Source organism: Hippopotamus amphibius, chromosome 12 (assembly GCF_030028045.1).
Source record: "Hippopotamus amphibius kiboko isolate mHipAmp2 chromosome 12, mHipAmp2.hap2, whole genome shotgun sequence".
Classification (NCBI taxonomy): Eukaryota; Metazoa; Chordata; class Mammalia; order Artiodactyla; family Hippopotamidae; genus Hippopotamus; species Hippopotamus amphibius.
In genome coordinates this window covers 65149792-65173290 of record NC_080197.1, presented here as the reverse complement: position 1 = coordinate 65173290, position 23499 = coordinate 65149792, and the positions used below count along the sequence as shown (strand labels likewise).

General features: G+C 36.8%; 1 protein-coding gene across 8 annotated transcripts in view; it reads left to right on the top strand.

The window, feature by feature from the left end:
• The window catches only part of PIK3C2G (phosphatidylinositol-4-phosphate 3-kinase catalytic subunit type 2 gamma), a 363004-nt gene that overhangs the window by 271420 nt on the left and 68085 nt on the right, over positions 1–23499 (top strand). The window contains exon 31 of one of the 8 annotated variants that reach the window (XM_057701646.1): positions 2891–3803. The exons of the other annotated variants lie outside the window; for them this stretch is intronic. Within the exon in view, the coding sequence (XP_057557629.1) occupies positions 2891–3151 (261 nt within the window). The 3' untranslated portion in view covers positions 3152–3803. Of the gene's footprint in view, positions 1–2890; positions 3804–23499 lie in introns of those variants that run through there. 8 annotated transcript variants of the gene reach the window in all.

Genomic DNA, 23499 nt, shown 5'->3' with positions numbered 1-23499 from the left:
AGGGATTGAACCCGTTTCCCCTGCATTGGCAGGCGGATTCTTAACCACTGTGCCACCAGGAAAGTCCTTCAATATCTGTTTAATATTACTCACATATCTCTTTTTCATTGCTTCCTGTAACTATGAATTTCCATCTGGCACTGTTTTCCCTCTACCTGAAGAACACCATCTACTGTTCCCCTTAATATGAATTTGCTGCCAATAAAAACCTCTAAGTTTGTATTTGTCTGAAAAGTTTTTATTTTATCTTCATTCTTGGGGGATATTTTTGCAGACTACAGTATTTGGATAGCAATGGTTTATTCTAAAAACTTTAAAGCTATCATTTCATTGTCTTTTAGCTTCCATTGATCTTGTTTAGAATCCATCTGTTATAACTGTTGCTTCTTTGAAAAAGTATTCTTTATTCCTTATAATATTGTTCTTTTTACTGTTGGTTTCCTTCAATTTTACTTTAATTTACTCAGCTATGACTTTGTTTCTACTGATGATGCCTGAGCTTCAGCACTTCTTGAATTTGTGCCGTGATGTCTTTCATCACTTTTGGAAAGTTCTCAGTCATTATCACTTCACATATTGTTCATACCATTTCCTTCCTCGTCTTTTTCTGGGACTATAATCACATATACGTTAATCCTTCTCACTGTGCCCTCTGCGTTCTCATACCTTTACTCCTATATATTTTATTCTTTGTCCTCCATGACTTAGTTTCTGAATAGTTTCTTCTAACTTATCCTTTGGGTTGTTTATTCTTTAAATGATCTGTGCTTAACATATAGTTAAGTCCCTTTGAGTTTTAACTTCAATTATTGTATTCTTCAGTTTCAGATTTTCCTTTTTTTTTTCAGTTCCTAGTTCTTTGCTGAAAATCTGTCCTTTTTATTGTTTCTTTGAAAATGGTAAGCATGGTTATTTAAAATCTTCCTAAAAACTCCAATATTGGGACCTACTGCATATATATTTCTATTTTCTAATGTTTCTGCTGGTTTTCAATCATGTGGTCTTGCTCTGTTGCGAGCCTGGTTATTTTCTTTTTTATTGTGGCCCCATATTGTCCTACAATGTCCTTTGTAGAAATTGGACACCTATGTTACTGTTATCCTAGTCTAGAGAATTATGATATCTGAGTATATTAACAATCTGGGGTTGCTGAAATTCAGTTGCAGGGATTCAGATCATTAGAAACTGAACTGTAGCTCTTATGAGGGACTATGACTGGCTCATCGTATTCCTTAGATGCAGCCACTTTGGGTCTAAACCCAAGGTAAGGCAGATGCACCAAGAATCTACCTGGTAGCTCTGGACTCCATTCCTTTTCCTCTTAACTCTGCAAGGTGGTCAAAATTGCTGCTCTACCTCTCGGCCGTCACACCGCTCCAATCTATATCAATAAAACCCACAACAGAAAAGTAGTGCCCAAACCCAAGCTCAATTCCCCAAAACTGTCTTGCCCCAGATCCTAACCTGGCAATTCTTCACTATCTTGTTAGCTCTCTGATGCTTTCAAGCAAAGTTTAAAAACAAATTGTCTAATTATTCCAGTTATTCCCTATAGGAGGTCTGGACTAAATGGCAAAATCTAATATCAATAAAAATAAGAGTTTAGAACCACAGTCATGCCACCCTTCAACTTTCAGAAATATCCGCTGTTCTGCCTCCTCACCCCCACCCTGTGCTCTAATGAACTTCGTCTCTCATAGGTAACTATTACAGAGGATCTAAGTCTGTGGTCACTTCCCACCCGAAAAAGTATTTAAGGATTTCTTGGTGAAGTGTTTGGTACTACTCATCTGTGATTTCGAGTGGCCTGGAAAATTGAAGAGACATACCAGACCCCAGTTTTGCTCCCTTCTGTCATATGCATCAAAAAAGGATTCTTAAGATCCCTCACCACACACAGACACGTACACGTACAGACCACCTAAACCTGCACACAGCTGTTACAACGCCTTCTGAGAACTCAAGGAGCACTAGCTCCCTTTACTGTTAAATTCCTACCACCATCTTGCATGAAAGGTTCCTGTGAGACAAATGTAAGTTACAGAGGCAGGTACCAAGCTTACAGAACCCTCCAGAATTCTTGGCTAGACATAGGATCTTCTTAGGGATTATCTATAACATGATCCTTAAGGGTGAAAGGTACAAGGTCTATTGAGTTTTTTGCCTTTTGGTGCAAGAATGGAGTTTATTTATGGAATATCTTTAGCTAATCCATATATTTGAAATAACTTTAATGTCACCAGTGAGAGCCCATTTCTAATAATGGGTTGTCAAAAAAGATTGTTTGGTTTTTTCCATAAGACGGCTCCAATAGTGCTTAGTTGTCTTTAACTTCATTTGAAACAATTTTGTTACATTGTATTGTGACAGCTGTCATGTCAAGTGTGCATTTAAAAAAACCTTATCAAAATTGGTTAATTTTTGTGTAGCCATTTTAATACCAAAGGTGGAAGAAAAAAGCAACATTTTCAGCATATTATGCTTTATTATTTCAATAAAGGTAAAAACACAACTGAAATGCAAAAAAAAAAAGATTTGTGCAGTGTATAAGAAGGTGCTGTGACTGATCGAATGTGTCAAAAGTGGTTTGTGAAGTTTCATGCTAGAGATTTCTCCCTGGAAGATGCTCCATGGTCAGGTAGACCAGTTGAAGTTGATAGCGATCAAATTGAGACATTAACTGAGAACAATCAATGTTATACCACGCAGGAGATAGCTGACATACTCAAAATATCTAAATCAAGCATTGAAAAATCACTTGCACCAGCTTGGTTGTGTGAATCACTTTGATGTTTGGGTTCCACATAAGTTAAGTGAAGAAAACCTTCTTGACCATATTTCCGCATGTGATTCTCTACTGAAATGTAATGAAAATGTTCCATTTTTAAAGCAAATTGTGATGGGCAGTGAAACGTGGATACTGTACAATAATGTGGAACAGAAGAGATCATGGGGCAAACGAAGTGAACCACCACCAACCACACCAAAGGCTGGTCTTCATCCAAAGAAGGTGATGTTGTGTATATGGTGGGATGGGAAGGGAGTCCACTATTATGAGCTCTTTCCGGAAAACCAAATGATTAATTCCAACAACTACTGGTCCCAATTAGACCAACTGAAGCAGCACTCAATGAAAAGTGTCCAGAATTAGTCAACAGAAAACACATAATCTTCCATCAGGATAACACAAGATCACGTTTCTTTGATGACCAGGCAAAAACTGTTATAGATTGGCTGGGAAGTTCTGATTCATCCCCTGTATTCACCAGACATTGCACCCTTGGATTTCCATTTATTTCAGTCTTTACAAAATTCTCTTAATGGAAAAAATTTCAATTCCCTGGAAGACTGCAAAAGGCACCTGGAACAGTTCTTTGCTCAAAAATATAAAAAGTTTTGGGAAGATGGAATTATGAAGTCGCCTGAAAAGTGGGAGAAGGTAGTGGAAGAAAAGGGTGAATACATTGTTTAATAAAGTTCTTGGCAAAAATGAAAAATGTGTCTTTTATTTTTACCTCAAAAGGAAGGTTTTGGCCAACCCAATATTAATCATGCTAGTCAACAAGATACCATTTTTATGAACAAAATCCCATCTTTGACATTCAGTATACTAATTAATAATGTCTATTTTTTAGAGTGTTCAGCATGAGGGCTTGGTTTACATATATTGTGAAATGATTGCCATAATAGGTTTAGTTAACATCTATCATCTCATATAGATACAATAAAAAGGAAAAAAAAAAGCAACTTTTAAATTTATAAATGTTATAAGTTGAAGATTTAATAGCTCTACCTCTTTTGCCTCATCCTCTCCCCCAAATTTTAGCATGCTTCTAATTATATCAATAATTAGCATTTGTAAAATGTCTCTTGTTCATTGAGTTGTGAAAGTATAACAGAAGCACTTATATTGACTGCCTCTGGTATGGGTTTCCTGATTAAAATATTGAGAACCTCCTCTTTCCGCCTGCTCTATCCAGGCACCCCAATAATGCAGCTTTGATTAGAACATTAACAGACTATTCCTGGACTCCAGTCTTTTTTCCGTTTGTTGAAGTATAGTCGACTTGCAATATTATATTAGTTTCAGGTGTACAACATAGTGACTTGATCATTTTTCTGCAGCCTTAATTAAATCCTAGCAGCACTTCAGTTATACTTTGACCTCAGAAACACATATATAATATCATGCTGTATATGCAGACATACTTTGAACTTCAGTAAGTTACAGGAACTGTAGCAGGAGGACTGCAACTGACCCCATAATCGGGACTTAATAAAGGGCCAAAGAACCCTATTTTTCTTAGCTGTCAATTCAACAACCTTCCTTCCCCACGTGGAGCTTGGGAAAGACATTAGATGAGATTACTTTCCAGTCAGAGTGTGAATTGTTTTAATTACATGTTGTATAGTAGATTAAGTCAGTATATTACCAAGGAAACCTTACTGAAATTAAAAAATAAAATATATCAGTGAATGTACTCAGAATTGTCTCCTAACTGTAGGTTTGCTGATTCTGGATGTTGGCTTATAGCTGTACCTCCCAGTTGGGTAATATTGTGGTTTGACGATGAACAGACTCACTTAAGAAAATCCCGCAATTCAGATCACAAGGGTCCTAAGGCTATTAGAAAAAACATCACAATTGTCAATGACTGTGTTAGATTGCGTATAATCAGGATCAAGAGGAGAAACTTTTAAATTCCTATCACCAGTTCCTAAGACTGGTGGTTCTCAAAGCGCCTGCACTGTGCTCGGAACCTCACCTGGGAATTTATAAAAATGCAAAATTTAAGCCCCATCCTAGACCTATTAAATCAGAAACTTTGGGGATGAGGTCCAGGAGTGTGTTTTAACAAGCCCTCCAGGGTGTTCTGATCCATGACAATGTTTGAGAACCATTATTTTAGACTCTAGTCATCTTTCCTTTTCTTTTCCCCCAGTTTGGACATGGTCAGACATTTGGTTTCCAGTGTAGCAGAAACTAAGATACCCTACTATATCATTGATTTTTAGCAAATCTGGACTCAAGCACATTGTGCTACAATATTATCACCAGGCTGGTAGCTCCGCTGGAGATGCTGTTTTGTATCAAAGGACAAGTGCCTGAGCATTTAAGGAGGTGTGCTTAACCCAGTTCCCAGTGGGGTAAAGAAGGCATCGCAGAAGGGATTCAAGTTGTTGTTAAAGGGCAAATAGAAGTTAGTAAATGCAAACTGGGGGGAAGTTGCACTAGACAAGGGGGACTGCAAGGACAAGGCATTCATTGTGGTTACATGGTTATCTCTTGTTTGGAAGCTTGAAGAACTCAATGACTATATTCATTTAATTTTCATCCATGTATAGCACACATAATCTCATCAATATTTAATAAGTATTTTAAATGAAAAAATAACAGAATTGTTAGCATATGTTAACCTATAGGATTCATGTTGTTTTTCAAAACCTAAGAGTGTGAAACTTTGCATCTGAAAAGTATTCAGCAGTCTTTTAAGTTATTTATTCTTATACCTTACCAGTTTTATTTTAAATTAGCACGTTTCCAAAAAATATGATTCATTTATTTTTAATACATGAACTACTATACTTATAAGTGATAAAAGTAGAAAAATAATTCAAAATTTCGAAAAAAATTTTGGATGATATTATAAAATAAATATGGATGTAATTTTGACTTTTTTTCTCACCCCACTGTATAATTGCACATACACCCCATGAACAGAGACCTCTGGCTTGGTAGGGAATGATCTTTAGAGTCCTGCTAGCTTCCAGCTTGAGGACAGACTCCACTACTTACCTAGTGCCAAGCCCAGGAACACTGCCTGGCCATACTCTAAATAATGAGCATTACTAGTGCACTAGGTCATGATTTTACCCTTTAGAAAGATCGCTCAGAGCACATGTGTAATATATCTGTTATGAACAGACAGAAAGAAATGAACCATACCTGTTCAACATGGGAATAGAACCATGCAATAGGATAATTGAAAACAAAATGTAAAGTGACTGTTAAAAACAGCATTAGACAATAGGAAAGCCACACTATAGTAAATGACTATATGTAGATATCTTGCATATGTGTGAATTTAACTATTGTATTAGCATACTCAATATAAATTGTATTATATCCTTTGAATATATTTAGTATTTAGGTCTCAATCAATGAGTAATGGGAAATGAGTTATAAGAGAGGCTTCTGTCCTATAGGATCAAGGCAACTAAATTTATTTCACTGGATTTCAAGTGCTTTTCGAATATTCAAGAATGTAGTATGCTGAAATCTTAATGTTCTTTACTAACTCTGACATTCTCTGCAGGTTATGTCCATTTACTTTGCTGTAGTGAAAGGCACATGCACATGGCAACGGTCTGTAAAGGAAGTGCTGAGAGGATAGTGGATGGAATTGTCGTCTTTCATGCTGAGGGCTGCCTTACTGATTACACTAAAGCCATTTTAAAGACTGTGCCTTTTCAGGATAATTGACAACATATCTAATAACTGTTGAAAGTGTCAGGCTTTGGCCTATGTAAGCAGAGGCAAGAAAGTGCAAGGTGAAGAGGCTTCTGATTTCTGGTCCTAGTGTGAATAGGATAAATATTGAAACCTGTCTTCACATGGCAGCAAGCTTTCAGTAGGGAACTCCTAAGTATATCTGCCTCTAGAGGATGGGTTCACATAGAACTGTTAGCAGAGCACTGTTATGAGAGGGGAAAAACAAATGGGTCAGACATATACAGGTAGGAAAGATGTGCAAAGTGCAGTTTATCACAGCAAGGCTTAATGGATATTGTTGCTTATCGTAATCACAGCTGCATAGAGACAGCTGAACAAGACCACCAAATGTGTACCTCACAGTTTTCATCACATTCACATTTGCTAATATGCTAATAAGTACTATTAGAGGCCCCAAGAAGAGATGTTTTATTTTGTATTGTTCTTAAACTCTTTTGGTCAATATTTAGGGAAAGGAAGGTTGAAGAAATTTCAGGCACCTCATAGTTTTTATCTTGGATGAATTAAGATCTAACATTTGAGTGGGGGAAAAAAAAGGAGAAGAAAAGAGGAGAAGAAAAAAAGATATATTTATATCATCCAACATGAGATATGACTGTGAAGTCACAGATTCCAGAAATGCTCCAAGTGAGAATGTGTCAACCACCTTCTACCACTGGACTTCCAAAGAGAGCAATCACATTTTGTTCCATAATAGTATCAGACAAAAGGAAGCTGACATTATAGGAGTTTTTCCCAAAGAAACACACTGCTAATATTTTAATTGGCTTTTACAATGTGTTTTTAGAGTACAAGAAAATATCTTCCTAAGATGTAAATCCTACATCTATTTATTAGTTGTCCTTTCCATACTACAAAATAAAGTAGTGCTATATTAAAGATAAAATCAACAAAAATGAAATGTGGGCACTGGCATAATAGAGACCGCTTTCAAAATCTGCTGTCACTGTCATTCAGCAAATGTTTATTGATTGCCTACATTGTATACTTTCTGGCCAAGGTTGCCAAAAGAATACCTAGTGATCAAATGTTTCAGAATAACATGGGAGGTTTTAAAAAGTATGTTCTGAGGCTCATCCTTAGAGATGCTGGTCATATAGGTAAAGGGAGATACAGGCATACTTCGTTTCATTGTACTTCACTTTATTTGCCATTCACAGACATTACATTTTTTCACAAACTGAAGGTTTGTGGCAACCCTGCTTTGAACAAGTCTATTGGCGCCATTTTTCCAACACCATTTGCCCACTTTGTGTCTCTGTGTCACATTGTGGTAATTCTTACAATATTTCAAACTTTCCCACTATTATTATATTAGTTTTGGTGATCTGTGATGAATGATCTTTGATGTTATATTGTAATTGTTTTGGGATGCCACAAATGCATTCATGTAAGACTCTGAAGTTAATTGATAAATGTTGTGTGTTCTGACTGATCCACATCACTGATTAGCCTTTTCCTCATCTTTCTCCCTCTCCTTGGGCCTCCCTATATGCCCTGAGACACAAAAATATTGAAATCTGGCCAATTCATAACTCTACAACGCCCTCTAAATGTTCAAATGAAGAGTTGCACATCTCTCACTTTAAATCAAAAGCTAGAAATGGTCAAGCTTAGTAAGAAAGACATGCTGAAAGATGAGATAGTCCAAACGGTAGGTGTCTTGCAGCAAACACTTAAGTCAAGTTGTGAATGCAAAGTAAAAGTTCTTGAAGGGAATTAGAAGTACTACTCCAGTGAACACATGAATCATAAGAAAGAGAAACAGCCTTACTGCTGAGAAGAGAGAGTTTTAGTGGTCTGGATAGAAAGTCAAACCAGCCACACATTCCCTTAAAGCAGAGCAAGGCCCTAACTCTTTTCAGTTATATGAAGGTTGAGAGAGGTGAAGAAGCTGTGGAAGAAAAATTTGAAGCTAGCAGAGGTTGGTTCATGAGGCTTAAGGAAAGAAGTCATCTCTATAACATCAAAGTGCAAGGTGAAGCAGTAAGTGCTGATGTAGAAGCTGCAACAAGTTATCCAAAAGATCAAGCTAAGATAATTGATGAAGGTGGCTACACTCAACAACAGATTTTCCATTTAAACAAAGCAGTGTTCTATTGGAAGATGCCTTGTAGGACTTTCATAGCTAGTGAAAAGTCAATGCTTGGCTTCAAAATTTCGACAGACAAGCTGACTCTCTTGTCAAGGCTAATACAGCTGGTGTTTAAGTTGAAGCCAATGCTCATTTACCATTCCAAAAAACTTAGGGCCCTGAAAAATTATGCTAAATCTACTGTACCCTATGCTGTATAAATGAAACAACAAAGCCTGGATGACAGCACATCTGTTTACCCCATGGATTACTGAATATTTTAAGTCCACTATTGAGACCTACTGCTCAGAAGGAAAAAGATTCCTTTCAAAATGTTACTCCTCACTGACAATGCACCTGGTCACCCAAGAGCTCTGATGGAGACATACAATGAGATTAATGTTTTTTCATGCCTGCTTATATAACATCCATTCTGCAGCCCATAGACCAAGGAGTAATTTTGACTTTCAAGTCTTATTATTTAAGAAATACATTTTTAAGCCTATAGTTGCTAAAGATGGTGATTCCTCTGAGGATCTGGGCAAAGTCAATTGAAGCCCTGCTGGAAAGGATTCACCATTCTAGATGCCATTAAGAACGTTCGTGACTCATGGGAAGAGGTCAAAATATCAAAATTCACAGGAGTTTGGAAGAAGTTGATTCTAACCCTCATGGATGACTTTGAGAAGTTCAAGACTTCAGTGGAGGAAGTAACTACAGATGTGATAGAAATAGCAAGAGAATTAGAATTGGAGCCTGAAGATGGGACTGACTTGCTATAATCTTTAACAGATGAAATTGTAACAGATGAGGAGTTGTTGTTTCTTATGAATGAGCAAATAAAGTGGTTTCCTGAGGTGGAATCTACTCCTGGTGAAGATGCTGTAAAGAATGTTGAAATGACAACAAAAAATTTTAAATATTATATAAACTTAGTTCATAAAACAACACAGCTTGAGAGGATTGACTGCAATTTCGAAAGCCATTCTACTGTGGGTAAACACTATGAAACAGCGTTGCCTGCTACAGAGAAATGGTTTGTTAAAAAAGTCATCAATAAGTCAGACTTCACTGTTATCTTATTTTAAGAAGTTGCTGCAACCACCCCAACCTTCAGCAACCACCACCCTGATTAGTCAGCAGCCATCAGCATCAGGCAAAGACCCTCCACCATCAAAAAGATTGACTCACGAAAGGCTCAGATGATAGTTAGCATTTTTTTTAGCAATGAGATATTTTTAAATAAGTTATATACATTGGTTTTTTTTAAGACATAATGCTATTGCTCACTTAACAGACTACAGTATATTGTAAACATCACTTTGATATGCACCAGGAAACCAAAAAGTTCATTGGTTTCGTTGGTTGATTCACTGTATTGCGATATTCACTTTATTGTGGTGGTCTGGAACTGAACCTATAATATCTCCAAGGTATGACTGTATCTAGATATCTGTGTTGTTTTTTAAGAACATAAGTGATTCTGATACACAGCCAGGTTTGGGAAATTCTACTGTAGAAATTCAAAAGTTGAATCAGATACATATACCGCTCTAAGAAACTTAGCATCTTTGTCAGTATTCTATGTCGATGTGTTCCAGTGGCTTCCTAAAGCCTTTCACAGTTTCACACGTTGGGTTTTTCCTTCCCTTATTCCTAAGGAACTTTATGGGTCTTGATACAATACTCACTATACGTATTACACAGTGATAGAACAGTAATAATTTGACAGGGACATCAGCAAATGCTGACTAGCTTTAATAAGTGATGTGACCTGACAGATCACCCAGGTTCTCCTTGTGGCATAAGGTCATCAGTTTTCAATTATCTTCGGATAGGTTGACCACAGTGAAAGCTTTGTCTCCATAGGCTGGCGGATGCTTCCCTGACTCAGTTTGTTTATATTCAAGGAATGAAAACTTATTTTAAGATCAACTAAATAAAACATTATTGGCCTAAAAATCACATAAATAATTCCAAAGTAAGTCATTGTTATTTTGAGGTTTTTTTTTTAATTTTGTATAATTGATGCAGTTCTTTTCTTCCCTCATATGTTTTAACAGAGTATCTACATAGACACTAAAATCTATAAAGCCAGGGATGTAACGTAAATATTGTAATTATTTTAAATATGAACAACTTAGAGGAAATTTTTATACACCTAAGTTTTTTCCCTCTTCTAATAAAATAAGAGATTTAAAGTAAAGTTATAATGTTTGTGATGAACATTCCTGTGATAGGATAATCCTCATCTCTGGCCCTAGAAAAATCCTTATAAAAATACTTTTCTTCTTCCATAGCTGCTTGTCCTATGGCAGTATAAGAAAGACAAATAATCCTATTATGTCTATACATGAAAACTCACATTCCTTTTAGTTATGTGATACATTTATTTGTAACTATTTAAAAATATTTTATATCACTGTATGTAACTGTAAAGATTTTTAAATTTTTATTGATCACTTACTATGTATAACATTAAATTAGAAGCTTTAAATTGGTTGTAGAGAACAAGTTGGAAAGATGAAAATAATGCAATATACACTTTACTCTCAATGAGTTTATAATATGGTGATAAATACAGACACGAACATAAATAACATATGGCCGTGAGTGGAAAAGGGGGAGAAAAGAAAGTAGAAGATGCAGCTTGAATGTGAAACTGAACAACCTGACCTTATCCTTACTAAAATCAATATACCCTTCCAGGGGCATACTCAATTGTAAGTAGTCTTGCTTTTGGTCTAGGAAACGAGGTGAAGAGTCTGCTTTTTAATTTAAGTCAAGTCTCAGGAATCAGAGTTAAGTTAGGTGAGAGAGCTGTCTCTAGAGATTTGATCTAAAAACATAAGATCAGGGACTTCCCTGGTGGTGCAGTGGTTAAGAGTCCACCCGCCAATGCAGGGACACGGGTTTGATCCCTGGTCTGGGAAGATCCCACATGCCGCAGAGCAACTAAGCCTGTGTTCCACAACTACTGAGCCCACGTGCTGCAACTACTGAATCCTGAGTGCCTAGAGCCCATGCTCCGCAACAAGAAAAACCACTGCAATGAGAAGCCCGTGCAACGAAGAGTAGCCTGCACTCACAGCAGCTAGAGAAAGCCCGTGCACAGCAACGAAGACCCAACATAGACAATAAATAAATAAATAAATAAATAAATAATAAAAAGGTAAGAGCAGCCCAAATAGAGGGATGACTGTATATCCCTGAGACCATCTCTCTCTCCTCTCCTCCTCTGTCTTCCCTCCCCTCCCGTCCCCACACACAGATTGGCTGATGAAAGAAAACAGACATAAATGAGGACTGCAGTTATACATTATTTTAATATCTCTTCTAATGAGGTTGCAAGCATCAGTTTAGACATCCTAGTCACATATTGACCCGGTTTTTGTTTGTTTAGCTTGACTCCCTTCTCTCAAACTGATTGATACTTCTTTTTTTCTTTTAATGTTTGCAGTTTCATTACACAAGCAAATGATATTTGTGATAACAGGAACTCCTTTTGCTTTCTTAAAATTTTGCTCTGTTTTGGTTGAATTGTGTGGTGAACTAAATAAGATCCTTGTAAAAGGCAATATAAACATGTAATAAAAGTAATAGCAAATGATTGCAGTACCCAAACAAATGTGTACCCACATTTGAGTTTAGCTGAGATATACAAACAGCTGTTGTTTTAAAACTTCTTCAAGTCATATGTTCATTGTGATTTTAAGCTCTTTGTTGCTCATTTCCAGAAGTCCCTTAAAATAAGGAACGCTATCACTTATGGCTTAAGCAATATTATTTTTTAAGCAGAAATCAAATGTCAAAATAAATCCAAACGGTAAATCCCATCTTAATAGTGAACATATGTTTCTTGTTCCCTGCTTGCTAAACCCAGATGTTAATTACTACATTTGTCACCACGTTGCTCTTTTCCTACTTGGAGCTGGCTGAGATTATGATGCAGGCAGGATAAATGTCATATGTGTATCATCAGTAAAACCAAGATTATTTTTCAGAGTCTGGTAAAATGCTGATGACATTTTAGAACCAGAATTATAAAAGATTCCTTAGAAGTTCACTATTTTTCATAGTGTCATTCTTCCGTGTAACTCCAATACAAATATAGTGGGTTGAACTACATTAAAGACTGGACATTCTGACAAGCTGCTTTATGAAAAAGGCAATAAAATACAATTACTGTTCAACTTTGATTTAAAACTCTTATGGGAATTCATTTTTAAATTCACATTTTTACAATGCTTCATGGCGTTTGAGAGAGATGGATTTAGCTTATTGTTTTAACTCACTGAAACTAAATCTTGCAGTCAGTTCTAGATGTTGGCTGGCCAGTTAATAAATGGGAATTCTTAATGTGTTATTTTAAAGAAAGAAAAAATTGATCTCAGTGTTCTATTACATTACTTCTGATCTTTGCAAGGACTTTAACTCTCTGTAGTCTTTGAGAGCAAGAATATGTTCATTGAATATTGGAAAAACACTTAGGTTTTGAGCAACTTTGAATTGATCAACTCTCTCAAAAATCAATGATTTTAAATTACCAATGACTTGATAATGTAACTGGTAAACAAAATATTAATATGAGCTGTGAATTTAAAATATAAGCTGATGCAGATTTTGATTTAAAATTGCTCAGCTGGCTTTCAAACTTACTCTTTATTGACTGAATTTCTAATTTAAAAACACATTATTAGATATTAAGAATCTTAGTTAAACATCCACTCTAGCAAAGAAAATATGTATATATAACCTCATAGAGCATTTAATGTAGCCCAGTGCGTTTACCTGGATCATTGATATCAAAGTCCAATAACTTTAGAGTCCTTAAGATAAATATCAATCATGTATTAATTTATTCACCAAATATATAATGTTTTACATAGAAGGGATGTTCCAGATATTTAAAAAGTGTTCGGGCACAAGAACTGTTTAATCAGGATAAGCGCAGGCCACCAACCCACCTTTATAGCCATACAAGCTTGCATTGGTTGAATGTTGAATGTGATGGAGAAAACTATAGGAGGAACAGTGGGAAGTGAGGGTTTTCAGGAGCTTGGGTCAAAATATACTAAGTTTGAGTTGCCTATGAGACTTCTAAGTAGAGAGGTCAAATGGAAAGTTAATGTCTTGAGTCGAGGGGAAACGAGAGGCTGGAAATATAAATATTGGAGTTTTGGCTAATAACTGCTTTTCATTGCCATGAGACTGGACATTACTTAGGATGAAAATGTAAATATAAGAGAGAAGAGGCCTGAAGATGAGACCATGCTGCACACCAATTTTAAAGTTTGAGAAGATGGAAGAGCATCAACAAAAAAGACTGAGAATGAGCAATCTGTTGGAAACCAAAAGAATGTGGTGCCTGGGAATTCCTTGGCGGGCCAGTGGTTAGGACTCTGCACTTCACTGCAAGGGGCACAGATTCCATCCCTGGTTGGGGAACTAAGATCCCGCAAGCTGTGTGGCATAGCCAAATAAATAAATAAATAAATAAATAAATAAATGACTCGTGGAATTAATTAATCCAAAAAAAAAAAGAGTGTGCCTGGAATCCAAGATAAGAAATTATTTCAAAGAGGAAGGAATAAGAAGCTGTTTCAAATGCTACAGATGGGTCAAAAATTGAGAATTGACCACTGGATTTAGCAAAATTGATATCATTGGTGAATTTAACAAGAACAGTTTGATGAGAGAGTTGGAAACAAAAACTTGTTTAGAATGAGTTCAAAAGAGAATGCGAAGAGAGAAATGTGGAGTAGAAATTAGAAAACAGTCTTTGCAGAATCTTTGCTCTAAGGATGAAGAGGAAAAAAACAATATGCAGGGAAATGTAAGGCAAGAATTTTGTTTATTGAAATGAATTGTAGCATATGCATATGCAGGTAGGCAAACCCACTGAAGAAGCAAAAATTGGTGATGGTCTTAGCCAGATTCCAGAGCAATGACTCTGAATAGAGAAGATTATTCAGGCATGTGATCTATTGCCCAGATCAATCTCAAATTAAAGCACAGATAGTCCACCTGTGTAGCAGACAAAGTGGCAGAGGTAAGGTAAGATGATAGATGTGTTGTTGGGAGCTTATTGAAATCCTTTTCTGCTTCTGTTTTCTCTATCAACAAGAAGACAGCCTTGGGAGTTCCCTGGCAGCCTAATGGTTAGGATTCGGGGCTTCCACTGCCATGGCCTGGATTCAGCCTTGGTCAGGGAAGTGAGATCCTACAAGCCTCACGAAGCAACCAAAAAAAAAAAAAAAAAAAGACAGCCTTGAGCAGACTGAAAGAGAGAGAAAGCGTGTTGGCATTTTGAGGAGTGAGGATAAGGTATTGAAATAGTCCTATAGGTGAATGGAAGAATAAATGGCGTGGTGATATGTGTAAAATTGCCAGAAAATCTTGAGCACCAACTTGAGGGTAGTGGGCATAAAGTGAAAGTAAGATCAGTAAGCATGATTGAGTGCTTTTCTCCAGCAAGATTCAGCAGGCCTGTTACAGTTGCAGAGTTGGCAGAGAGTAACCAGAGTTGTTTTGTTTTTTGTTTTTTGTTTTTTTTCCTGCCAAGTGAATAATAAAATAAAAGGAGAAAAGGTCAAAGGAGTTGAAAGGAGTATACAAGAGGGTTATTATAAGTATTGACCGTGAGATCCAATATTGGTGAAGGAGGGATATGAAAATATGAGAGGAGTTGAGGTCAGTGAAAAGGTCAACAGATTATTCAAATTATATAACTAGAGGAAGTGAACTGCAAAGGAGAGAGAAGGTGGCTGTAGACTTGGAGGCTAGAAATCAAGACAATGAAGGAGCTTCAGCTGATGGTCAAGATAAGATCAAGAGAAAAAGAGTGAGTGATTTGGTAAGATGCAGAACAAGATTATTGGATGAGATGAGTTCAAAAACAAAACCCACCATAAAGAAGGATGCTTTGTGTCAATATTAAAGTAAGTGTGAATTATAAGTACTATTGGAAAAAATGACAATGTTCCAGGATTTTAGATGTTCTAGGAATAGAGACCAGTGACCCAGAGAGCAGTAGACAAGTGCAACAACAAGAAGGAGAGGGCTGTATAGTCAGTAGACATGGATATTCAAAGCAGAGCATTTTTATATAGAAAGAAAGTGTGGCGATTAGAAGAGCAAGGAGATGCAAGGATACCTACCCCATCAGCAGGACCAGGGTTATCAAGGGAATGTAAGACAGCACTACCATTTCAGAAACTTAAAAGGAAAGCAGAAGGGAATGTTCAGAGCATAGAAGGTGTTGAGCTTATAAGGAATTTTGCTGATGACCCTCTCCAACGCCGGCTGCTGTTTTTTCTTTCTTCCACAGTGCTGCACTGTCAACTTTCTTAGAAATATTTGATCATGATGTTTTTCTATTTAAAATTCACCAGTAGTCCCAGTAGCTTTACACTTGTGCAGAAGACTAGCATGCTCTAGGACTCCTACAAAGCTCTCTTTAGGCGCATCTCCCACCTGTTGCCATATGTATTCTTTGCATCTATAGATCCTTGGCAGTGGTAACACAGGTGCACCTGGGCTTACTGATTATACTCTACATTCTTTTTTATACTAATTTCAATCAGTCAACCACTTATGCTATCTGGTATTCAGTTTTCTCATTTCTAGAATGAAGTAGTTAAATTGAGAGCTTTTCCTCTGGAAAACTATTATCATTTGAAGAATTAAACAGAAAAGCAACATTCTTCATAATAGAAGAATATTGTAGGTATTTCAGGATATTTAGGATAAGTGGCCTTGCTCATTAATTGCCAGTTGTACCCTCCAATCATTGAGACAACCAAAAGTGTGCCCATACATCTTTAAGCACCTCAGATTGTAGGGTAGCTAGGTGAAATGCAGGCTGCCCAGTTAAATTTGAATTTGAGATAAACAAATTTTTTAGTATAAGCATATTGTAAATAATGCATGGGCATCATCTGTTATTATTTGTTATATCTGGCAGCTCTATATATGGAAAGCCCTTCAGACTAGGATTATATCTACAGTCAATGTAAAAATGGCACCCATAGAGTTGCTCAGTATACAACCTACACAAGTAAATATAACCACACTGCTTGGTGGTCAGTACAAACCCAACTGAAAACAGTGGTTCAGTTTATCAGTGAGAGCAATTGTAGCACTAACATTTCTATAATTCTCCAAATTATTTAGTAGTGCAAAGTGCTAAAAAGCTGTGGGATGCATGCACATATCTGAGAAAAAAATTTAATTACTTTGAAATCCAGCATTTTTATTGATTTTTTAATCATTTTTATTGATTCTTTTCCTTCCATTGACACTGGATCATGTCTCTCCTCAAGAATGAAAACAATCTTGATACAATAAGAAATTAGTATTTAGTATGTCACCCACACCTGGAATTACAAATGAGGGTTTCAAGGATGTGACAGTGTAAACACAAGGGAATAATTAGCTAGTGGTGACAGTTCAGACAGTAATTGGGAAGATAGGCTGCCTACTATTGAAGTTTAATAACCATTAGGAGGTGAAGTCAAAATGTTGTCAGAGAAGAATAATTGACTGGTTGTCAAAAGCCAAAGAAGGTCACATTTCCTTCAACAAATTCTGCACAGTCTGAAATTTGACTTCAGGCTTTCAAACTAAAAAGCTTGATTTGGTCAGCTCCCTGAATATGGATATATTTCTTGAGGATAGATTATTAAACAAGTTTACGAGAGATCAATATGTAGAGATCGAAATTGCTAATTAACTTGTTTGCAATGATATATAAAGTTGCTACATAAATAAAAATATTTACATTAGAAGACCAATGTATTCTATATCTGAAGACAGATCTCAGTTTCTGTTAATAAAGTTATTGAGTAAATATTCTACTTTAGATATGAGTGAATAAATGATGATCTCTGCTCTTAATATCTCACTGAGCAGGCTAAGAAGAGTAGAGGAGAGAATGTGATAAAACTTGGGCAAATGGGTGGATAGAGGTGGAAAGGATGGAGAAAGGAGCATGTAGAAAAACACAGAGGTGAGAGAGTATGGCTCACTGGAGAAAATATAATTCAGTATAGTTAATGCACTAGAAGAGAAATGGTGAGAGACGGAGATAGGGAAATGAGCAAGATCCCAGTCAAGAATGGTCTTAGAAGCCTTGTTAAGTAGTTGATTTTTTTGCTTAAGAGCAATGGGGAGCCACTACTGGGTTTTAAGCAGTTAATTAATAGATTTTTATTTTGAAAGATCAGTTTGGCAGTTGTGTGGCAAATAGACTGGATGAAAGGGTAGCAAGACAAGAGTTAGGAATCCTTGCTGTAACTTAGGTGAGAGTAATGATACTAGAACAAGGAAGATGGAAGTATACCTGGAAGGAAGAAATCGTTAAGTGAGATATTTAGAACGTGAAGTTAATAGGACTTAGCATTTAACTTTATGTATGGGGTAGGGTGAATGGAGAGTCCAAAACTATATATCTTATTTTGAGCTTGCGTACAGGAAGAAGTAGTAAATCAAGGGAAGAAAATGCATTTAGTTGTGTATTTTAGGGGTTTTAATTCTCTTTAGAACAGTCAAGGAAGCCAATAAAAAGATATTTTGATGTAGAGGGCTGACACTTAAGAGATAGATCTGAGATAAAGGTCTAGATTTGTGCATCATTTGTAGAAGCCACCAAAAGGGATAACCACGCCCAGAAAGAAGGTGTTAAAGTAACGAGAGAAGTGAGGGACACTAGAACTTAAATTATAAGCAAAGGAAAAAGGAAAAGGAGCCTGAAAAAAGTCTAAGAAGAGATGGCAGGACCAATGGAAGAAAAACTGGGGGAACTTACTATCAAGAAAGCAAGTGAAAGAGAATTTTTCACGAAAAATGGAGTAGCTATATAAGGGCCAAGAAAATCTCCACTGGATTTAGGGGGAAAAGACCTTAAAAAGAGAAATGAAGGTAAGAGCATTTTCAGAGGTTGATTAATGACAGAAACCTGAGTGTGGTAGATCATAAAGTGAGTGGGAGTTGAAGAAGTGGAACCAGTGTGAGTGCTGACAACTCTTCCCATAAGTTTGTGTCAAAGAGGAGAAAAGTAACAGGACTTTAAAGGGGCATTAGTGAATAAGATGTTATTTTTGTGTGAGTGTACTTTGTGTGATTTGACTCATCTGTTTGTTAGTTGCTAAAATGGAGAAGAATTGACCATACTTGATGTTGGAGGAAGGGAGGGAGGGAAGGAAGGAAGGAAGGAAGGGAGGGAGGGAGGGAGGGAGGAGGAAAGAAAGAGAGAGGGAGGAGGGATGAGGGAGGGAGGGAGGAAGAAAAAGACACAAATATAGACTGGGATATTCTACAAGGTTCTTGAGGAGGAGGGGATAGAATCTAGGACATAGAAAGGTGTGAGCAGCATTGGATGATGCCTTAGTTTGCTAGGGCTGCTGTAGCAAAGTACCACAAACTGGGTAACTTAAACAACAGAAATGCATTGTCTCACAGTCCTGGCAGCTGGAAGTCTGAAATCAAGGTGTCCACAGGATTGGTTCCTTCTGACAGCTGTGAGGGAAGAATCTGTTCCAGGCCTCTCTCCATGGCTTGCAGATGGTAGATGGCCATCTCTTCCCTGTGTCTCTTCATGTCCTCTTTGCTACATAAATGTGTCTAAATTTCCCCTTTTTATAGACAGCAGTCATATTGGATTAGAGGCCCACCCTCCACCAGTATGACCTCATCCTAACTTAACTAATTACATCTGCAATCACCCTATTTCCAAATAAGGTCACATTCTGAGTTACTGTGGGTTAGGACTTCAACATATAAGTTTTGGGAGGGTAGAATTCAACTGATAATAGATGAGAGACTTCTTCCCTTGTAGCAGGAAAAAAAAGAGAAAACGTGGCTTTGTGCAGCTATAGATTTTGTAGCAGGAAATTTGAGTTTCCATCTGCCTTTTATTTTCTCTAGAGTGGAGACAAAATCATCAGCAAAGGAGTCAGAGTTGGAAGTTTAAGTTTCTGGAAGAGGTTTGAAAGAGCCATTGTAAGGAATGAAGCTAGCTGGAGAGAATGTCAGGCAGCTTTGCAGCTACTATGGTGTCAGCTTATGATAGTCAAAAGAAATAATTATTTAGTGGTGCCCTTCAGATAATAGTATAGGAAGGGCTGCTTTGGTCATATAATGGCTGAAAACAAAAGGGGTATCAGTGTAACTAAGGAAAAGTTATTCTGATTCACCAGTTAGCCCATTTATTTGGTGCCCAGGATAAATGTCAGTTTGTTTGTGATCATCTCAATTTAAAAGAGAAGCACACTCACTTTTTTTAAATAAATTTTTATTAGTTATCCATTTTATACATGTTAGTGTATATATGTTAAACCCAATCTCCCAATTCATCCCACCACTACCACCCTCATTTTCCCCCTTGGTGTCCATACATCTGTTCTCTACATCTGTGTCTCTATTTCTGCCTTGCAAACCGGTTCATCTGTACTGTATTTCTAGATTCCACTTATATGCATTACTATACGATATTTGTTTTTCTCTTTCTGACTTACTTCACTCTGTACGACAGTCTCTAGGTCCATCCATGTCTCTACAAATGACCCAATCTCGTTCCTTTTTATGGCTGAGTAATATTCCATTGCATATATCTACCACTTCTTTATACATTCATCTGTCAATGGATGTTTAGGTTGCTTCTATGTCCTGGCTATTGTAAATAGTGCTGCAATGAACATTGGGGCGCATGTGTTTTTTTGAATTATGGTTTTTTTCTGGGTATATGCCCAGGAGCAGGATTGCTGGGTCATATGGTAATCCTATTTTTAGTTTTTTAAGGAACCTCCATACTGTTCTCCATAGTGGCTATATCAATTTACACTCCCACCAGCAGTGCAAGAGCATTCCCTTTTCTCCACACCCTCTCCAGTGTTTACTGTTTGTAGATTTTCTGATGATGCCCATTCTAACTGGCATGAGGTGATACCTCATAGTAGTTCTGATTTGCATTTCTCTAATAATTAGTGATGTTGAACATCTTTTCACGTGTTTGTTGGCTATCTGTATGTCTTTTTTTTTTAAGAACTTTTATTGAGATACAGTTAACAGACAATAAACAGCATATATTTAGAGTGTACAATTTGGTATCCCAATCTCCCAATTTATTCCCCCCCAATCCTCCCCGCTTGGTGTCCATGTGTTTGCTCTCTACACCTGTGTCTCTATTTCTGCCTTGCATTTCCTCTTTCAAAGTTGTTAGCATTTGCCTTATGTATTGAGGTGCTCCTATATTGGGTGCATAGATATTTATAATTGGTATCTCCTCTTGGATTGATCCCTTGATCTTTACGTAATGTCCTTTCTTGTCTCTTGTAACATTTTTTATTTTAAAGTCTATTTGATCTGATATGAGTATTGCTATTCCAGCTTTCTTTTGATTTTCATTTGCACAGAATATCTTTTTCCATCCCCTCACTTTCAGTCTGTATGTGTCCCTAGGTCTGAAGTGGGTCTCTTGTAGACAGCATATATATGGGTCTTGTTTTTGTATCCATTCAGCCAGTCTGTGTCTTTTGGTTGGTGCATTTAGTCCATTTACATTCAAGGTAATTATCAATATGTATGTTCCTAGTACCATTTTCTTAATAGTTTTGTTGTTGTTTCTGTAGGTCCTTTTCTTCTCTTATGTTTCCCGCTTAGAGAAATTCCTTTAGCATTTGTTGTAGGGCTGTTTTGATGGCACTGAATTCTCTTAGCTGTTGCTTGTCTGTAAAGCTTTTGATTTCTCTGTCAAATCTGAATGAGATCCTTGCTGGGTAGAGTATTCTTGGTTGTAGGTTCTTCCCTTTCATTACTTGAAATATATCATGCCACTCCCTTCTGGCTTGCAGAGTTTCTGCTGAGAAATCAGCTGTTAACCTTATGGGAGTTCCCTTGTATGTTATTTGTTGTTTTTCCCTTGTTGCTTTTAATAACATTACTCTGTCTTTAATTTTTGCCCGTTTGACTACTATATGTCTTGGTGTGTTTCTCCTTGGGTTTCTCCTGCCTGGAACTCTCTGCGCTTCCTGGACTTGGGTAGCTATTTCCATTCCCATGTTAGGGAAGTTTTCAGCTATAATCTCTTCCAAGATTGTCTCGGGTCCTTTCTTTCTCTCATCTCCTTCTGGGACCCCTATAATGCGAATGTTGGTGTGTGTAACATTGTCCCAGAGGTATCTTAGGCTGTCTTCAGTTCTTTCATTCTTTTTTCCTTATTCTTTTTCGCATCAGTGATTATCACCATTCTGTCTTCCAGGTCACTTATTCGCCCTTCTGCCTCAGTTAATCTGCTATTGGTTCCTTCTAGTGTATTTTTCATTTCAGTTATTGTGTTGCATATCTCTGTTTGTTTGCTCTTTAATTCTTCTAGGTCTTTGGTAAACTTTTCGATCTTTGCATCCAGTTTCTTTTCAAAGTCCTGGATCATCTTCACCATCATTATTCTGAATTCTTTTTATGTAAGGGTGCCTATCTCCATTTCATTTAGTTGTTTTTCTGGGGTTTTATCCTGTGCCTTCATCTGGTACAAAGTCCTCTGCTTTTTCATTTTCTCTATCTTTCTGTGGCTGTGGTTTTCAGACAAAATACTGCTGATACTGCTTGATTCTGCTGTCTGCCCTCTTGTGGAGGAAGCTATCTATCTGTATGTCTTCTTTGGAGAAATGTCTATTTAGGTCTTCTGCCCATTTTTTGATTGGGTTGTTTGTTTTTTTGATATTGAGCTGCCTGAGCTTTTTAAATATTTTGGAGATTAATCCTTTGTCTGTTGGTTCGTTTGCAAATATTTTCTCCCATTCTGAGGGTTGTCTTTTTGTCTTATTTATAGTTTCCTTTGCTGTGCAAAAGCTTTTGTTTCATTAGGTCCCATTTGTTTATTTTTGTTTATTTTTGTTTTTATCTCCATTACTCCAGGAGGTGGGTCAAAAAATATCTTGCTGTGATTTATGTCAAAGAGTGTTCTTCCTATGTTTTCCTCTAAGAGTTTTATAGTGTCAGATCTTACAGTTAGATTTTTAATCCATGTTGAGTTTATTTTTGTGTATGGTGTTATGGAGTGTCCTAATTTCATTCTTTTACATGTAGCTGTCCAGTTTTCCCAGCACCATTTGTTGAAGAGACTGTCTTTTCTCCATTGTATATCCTTGCCTCCTTTGTCATAGATCAGTTGACCACAGGTGCATGGGTTTATCTCTGGGCTTTCTATCCTGTTCCATTGACCTATATTTCTGTTTTTGTGCCAGTATCATATGGTCTTGATTACTGTAGCTTTGTGGTATAGTCAGAAGTCAGGGAGTCTGATTCCTCCAGCTCCGTTTTTTGTTTGTTTGTTTGTTTGTTTTTGTTTTTTTCTTCTTCTCAAGATTGCTTTGGCTATTTTGGGTCTTTTGTGTCTCCATACACATTTTAAGATTTTTTGTTCTAGTTCTATAAAAAAAAATGCCATTGGTAATTTGATAGGTATTGCATTGAATCTGTAGATTTCTTTGGGTAGTATAGTCATTTTCACAATATTGATTCTTCCAATCCAAGAATATGGTATATCTCACCATCTGTTTGTATCATCTTTGATTTCTTTCATCAGTGTCTTATAGTTACCTCCTTAGATAGGTTTATTCCTAGGTATTTTATTCTTTTTTGTTGCAATGGTGAGTGGGATTGTTTCCTTAATTTCTCTTTGTGATCTATTGTGGTTAGTGTATAGGAATGCAAGAGATTTCTGTGCATTAATTTTGTACCTGCAACTTTACCAAATTCATTGATTAGCTCTAGTAGTTTGCTGGTAGCATCTTTAGGATTATCTATGTGTAGTATCATGTCATCTGCAAACAGTGACAGTTTTACTTCTTCTTTTCCAATTTGGATTCCTTTTATTTGTTTTTCTTCTATGAATGCCATGGCTAGAACTTCC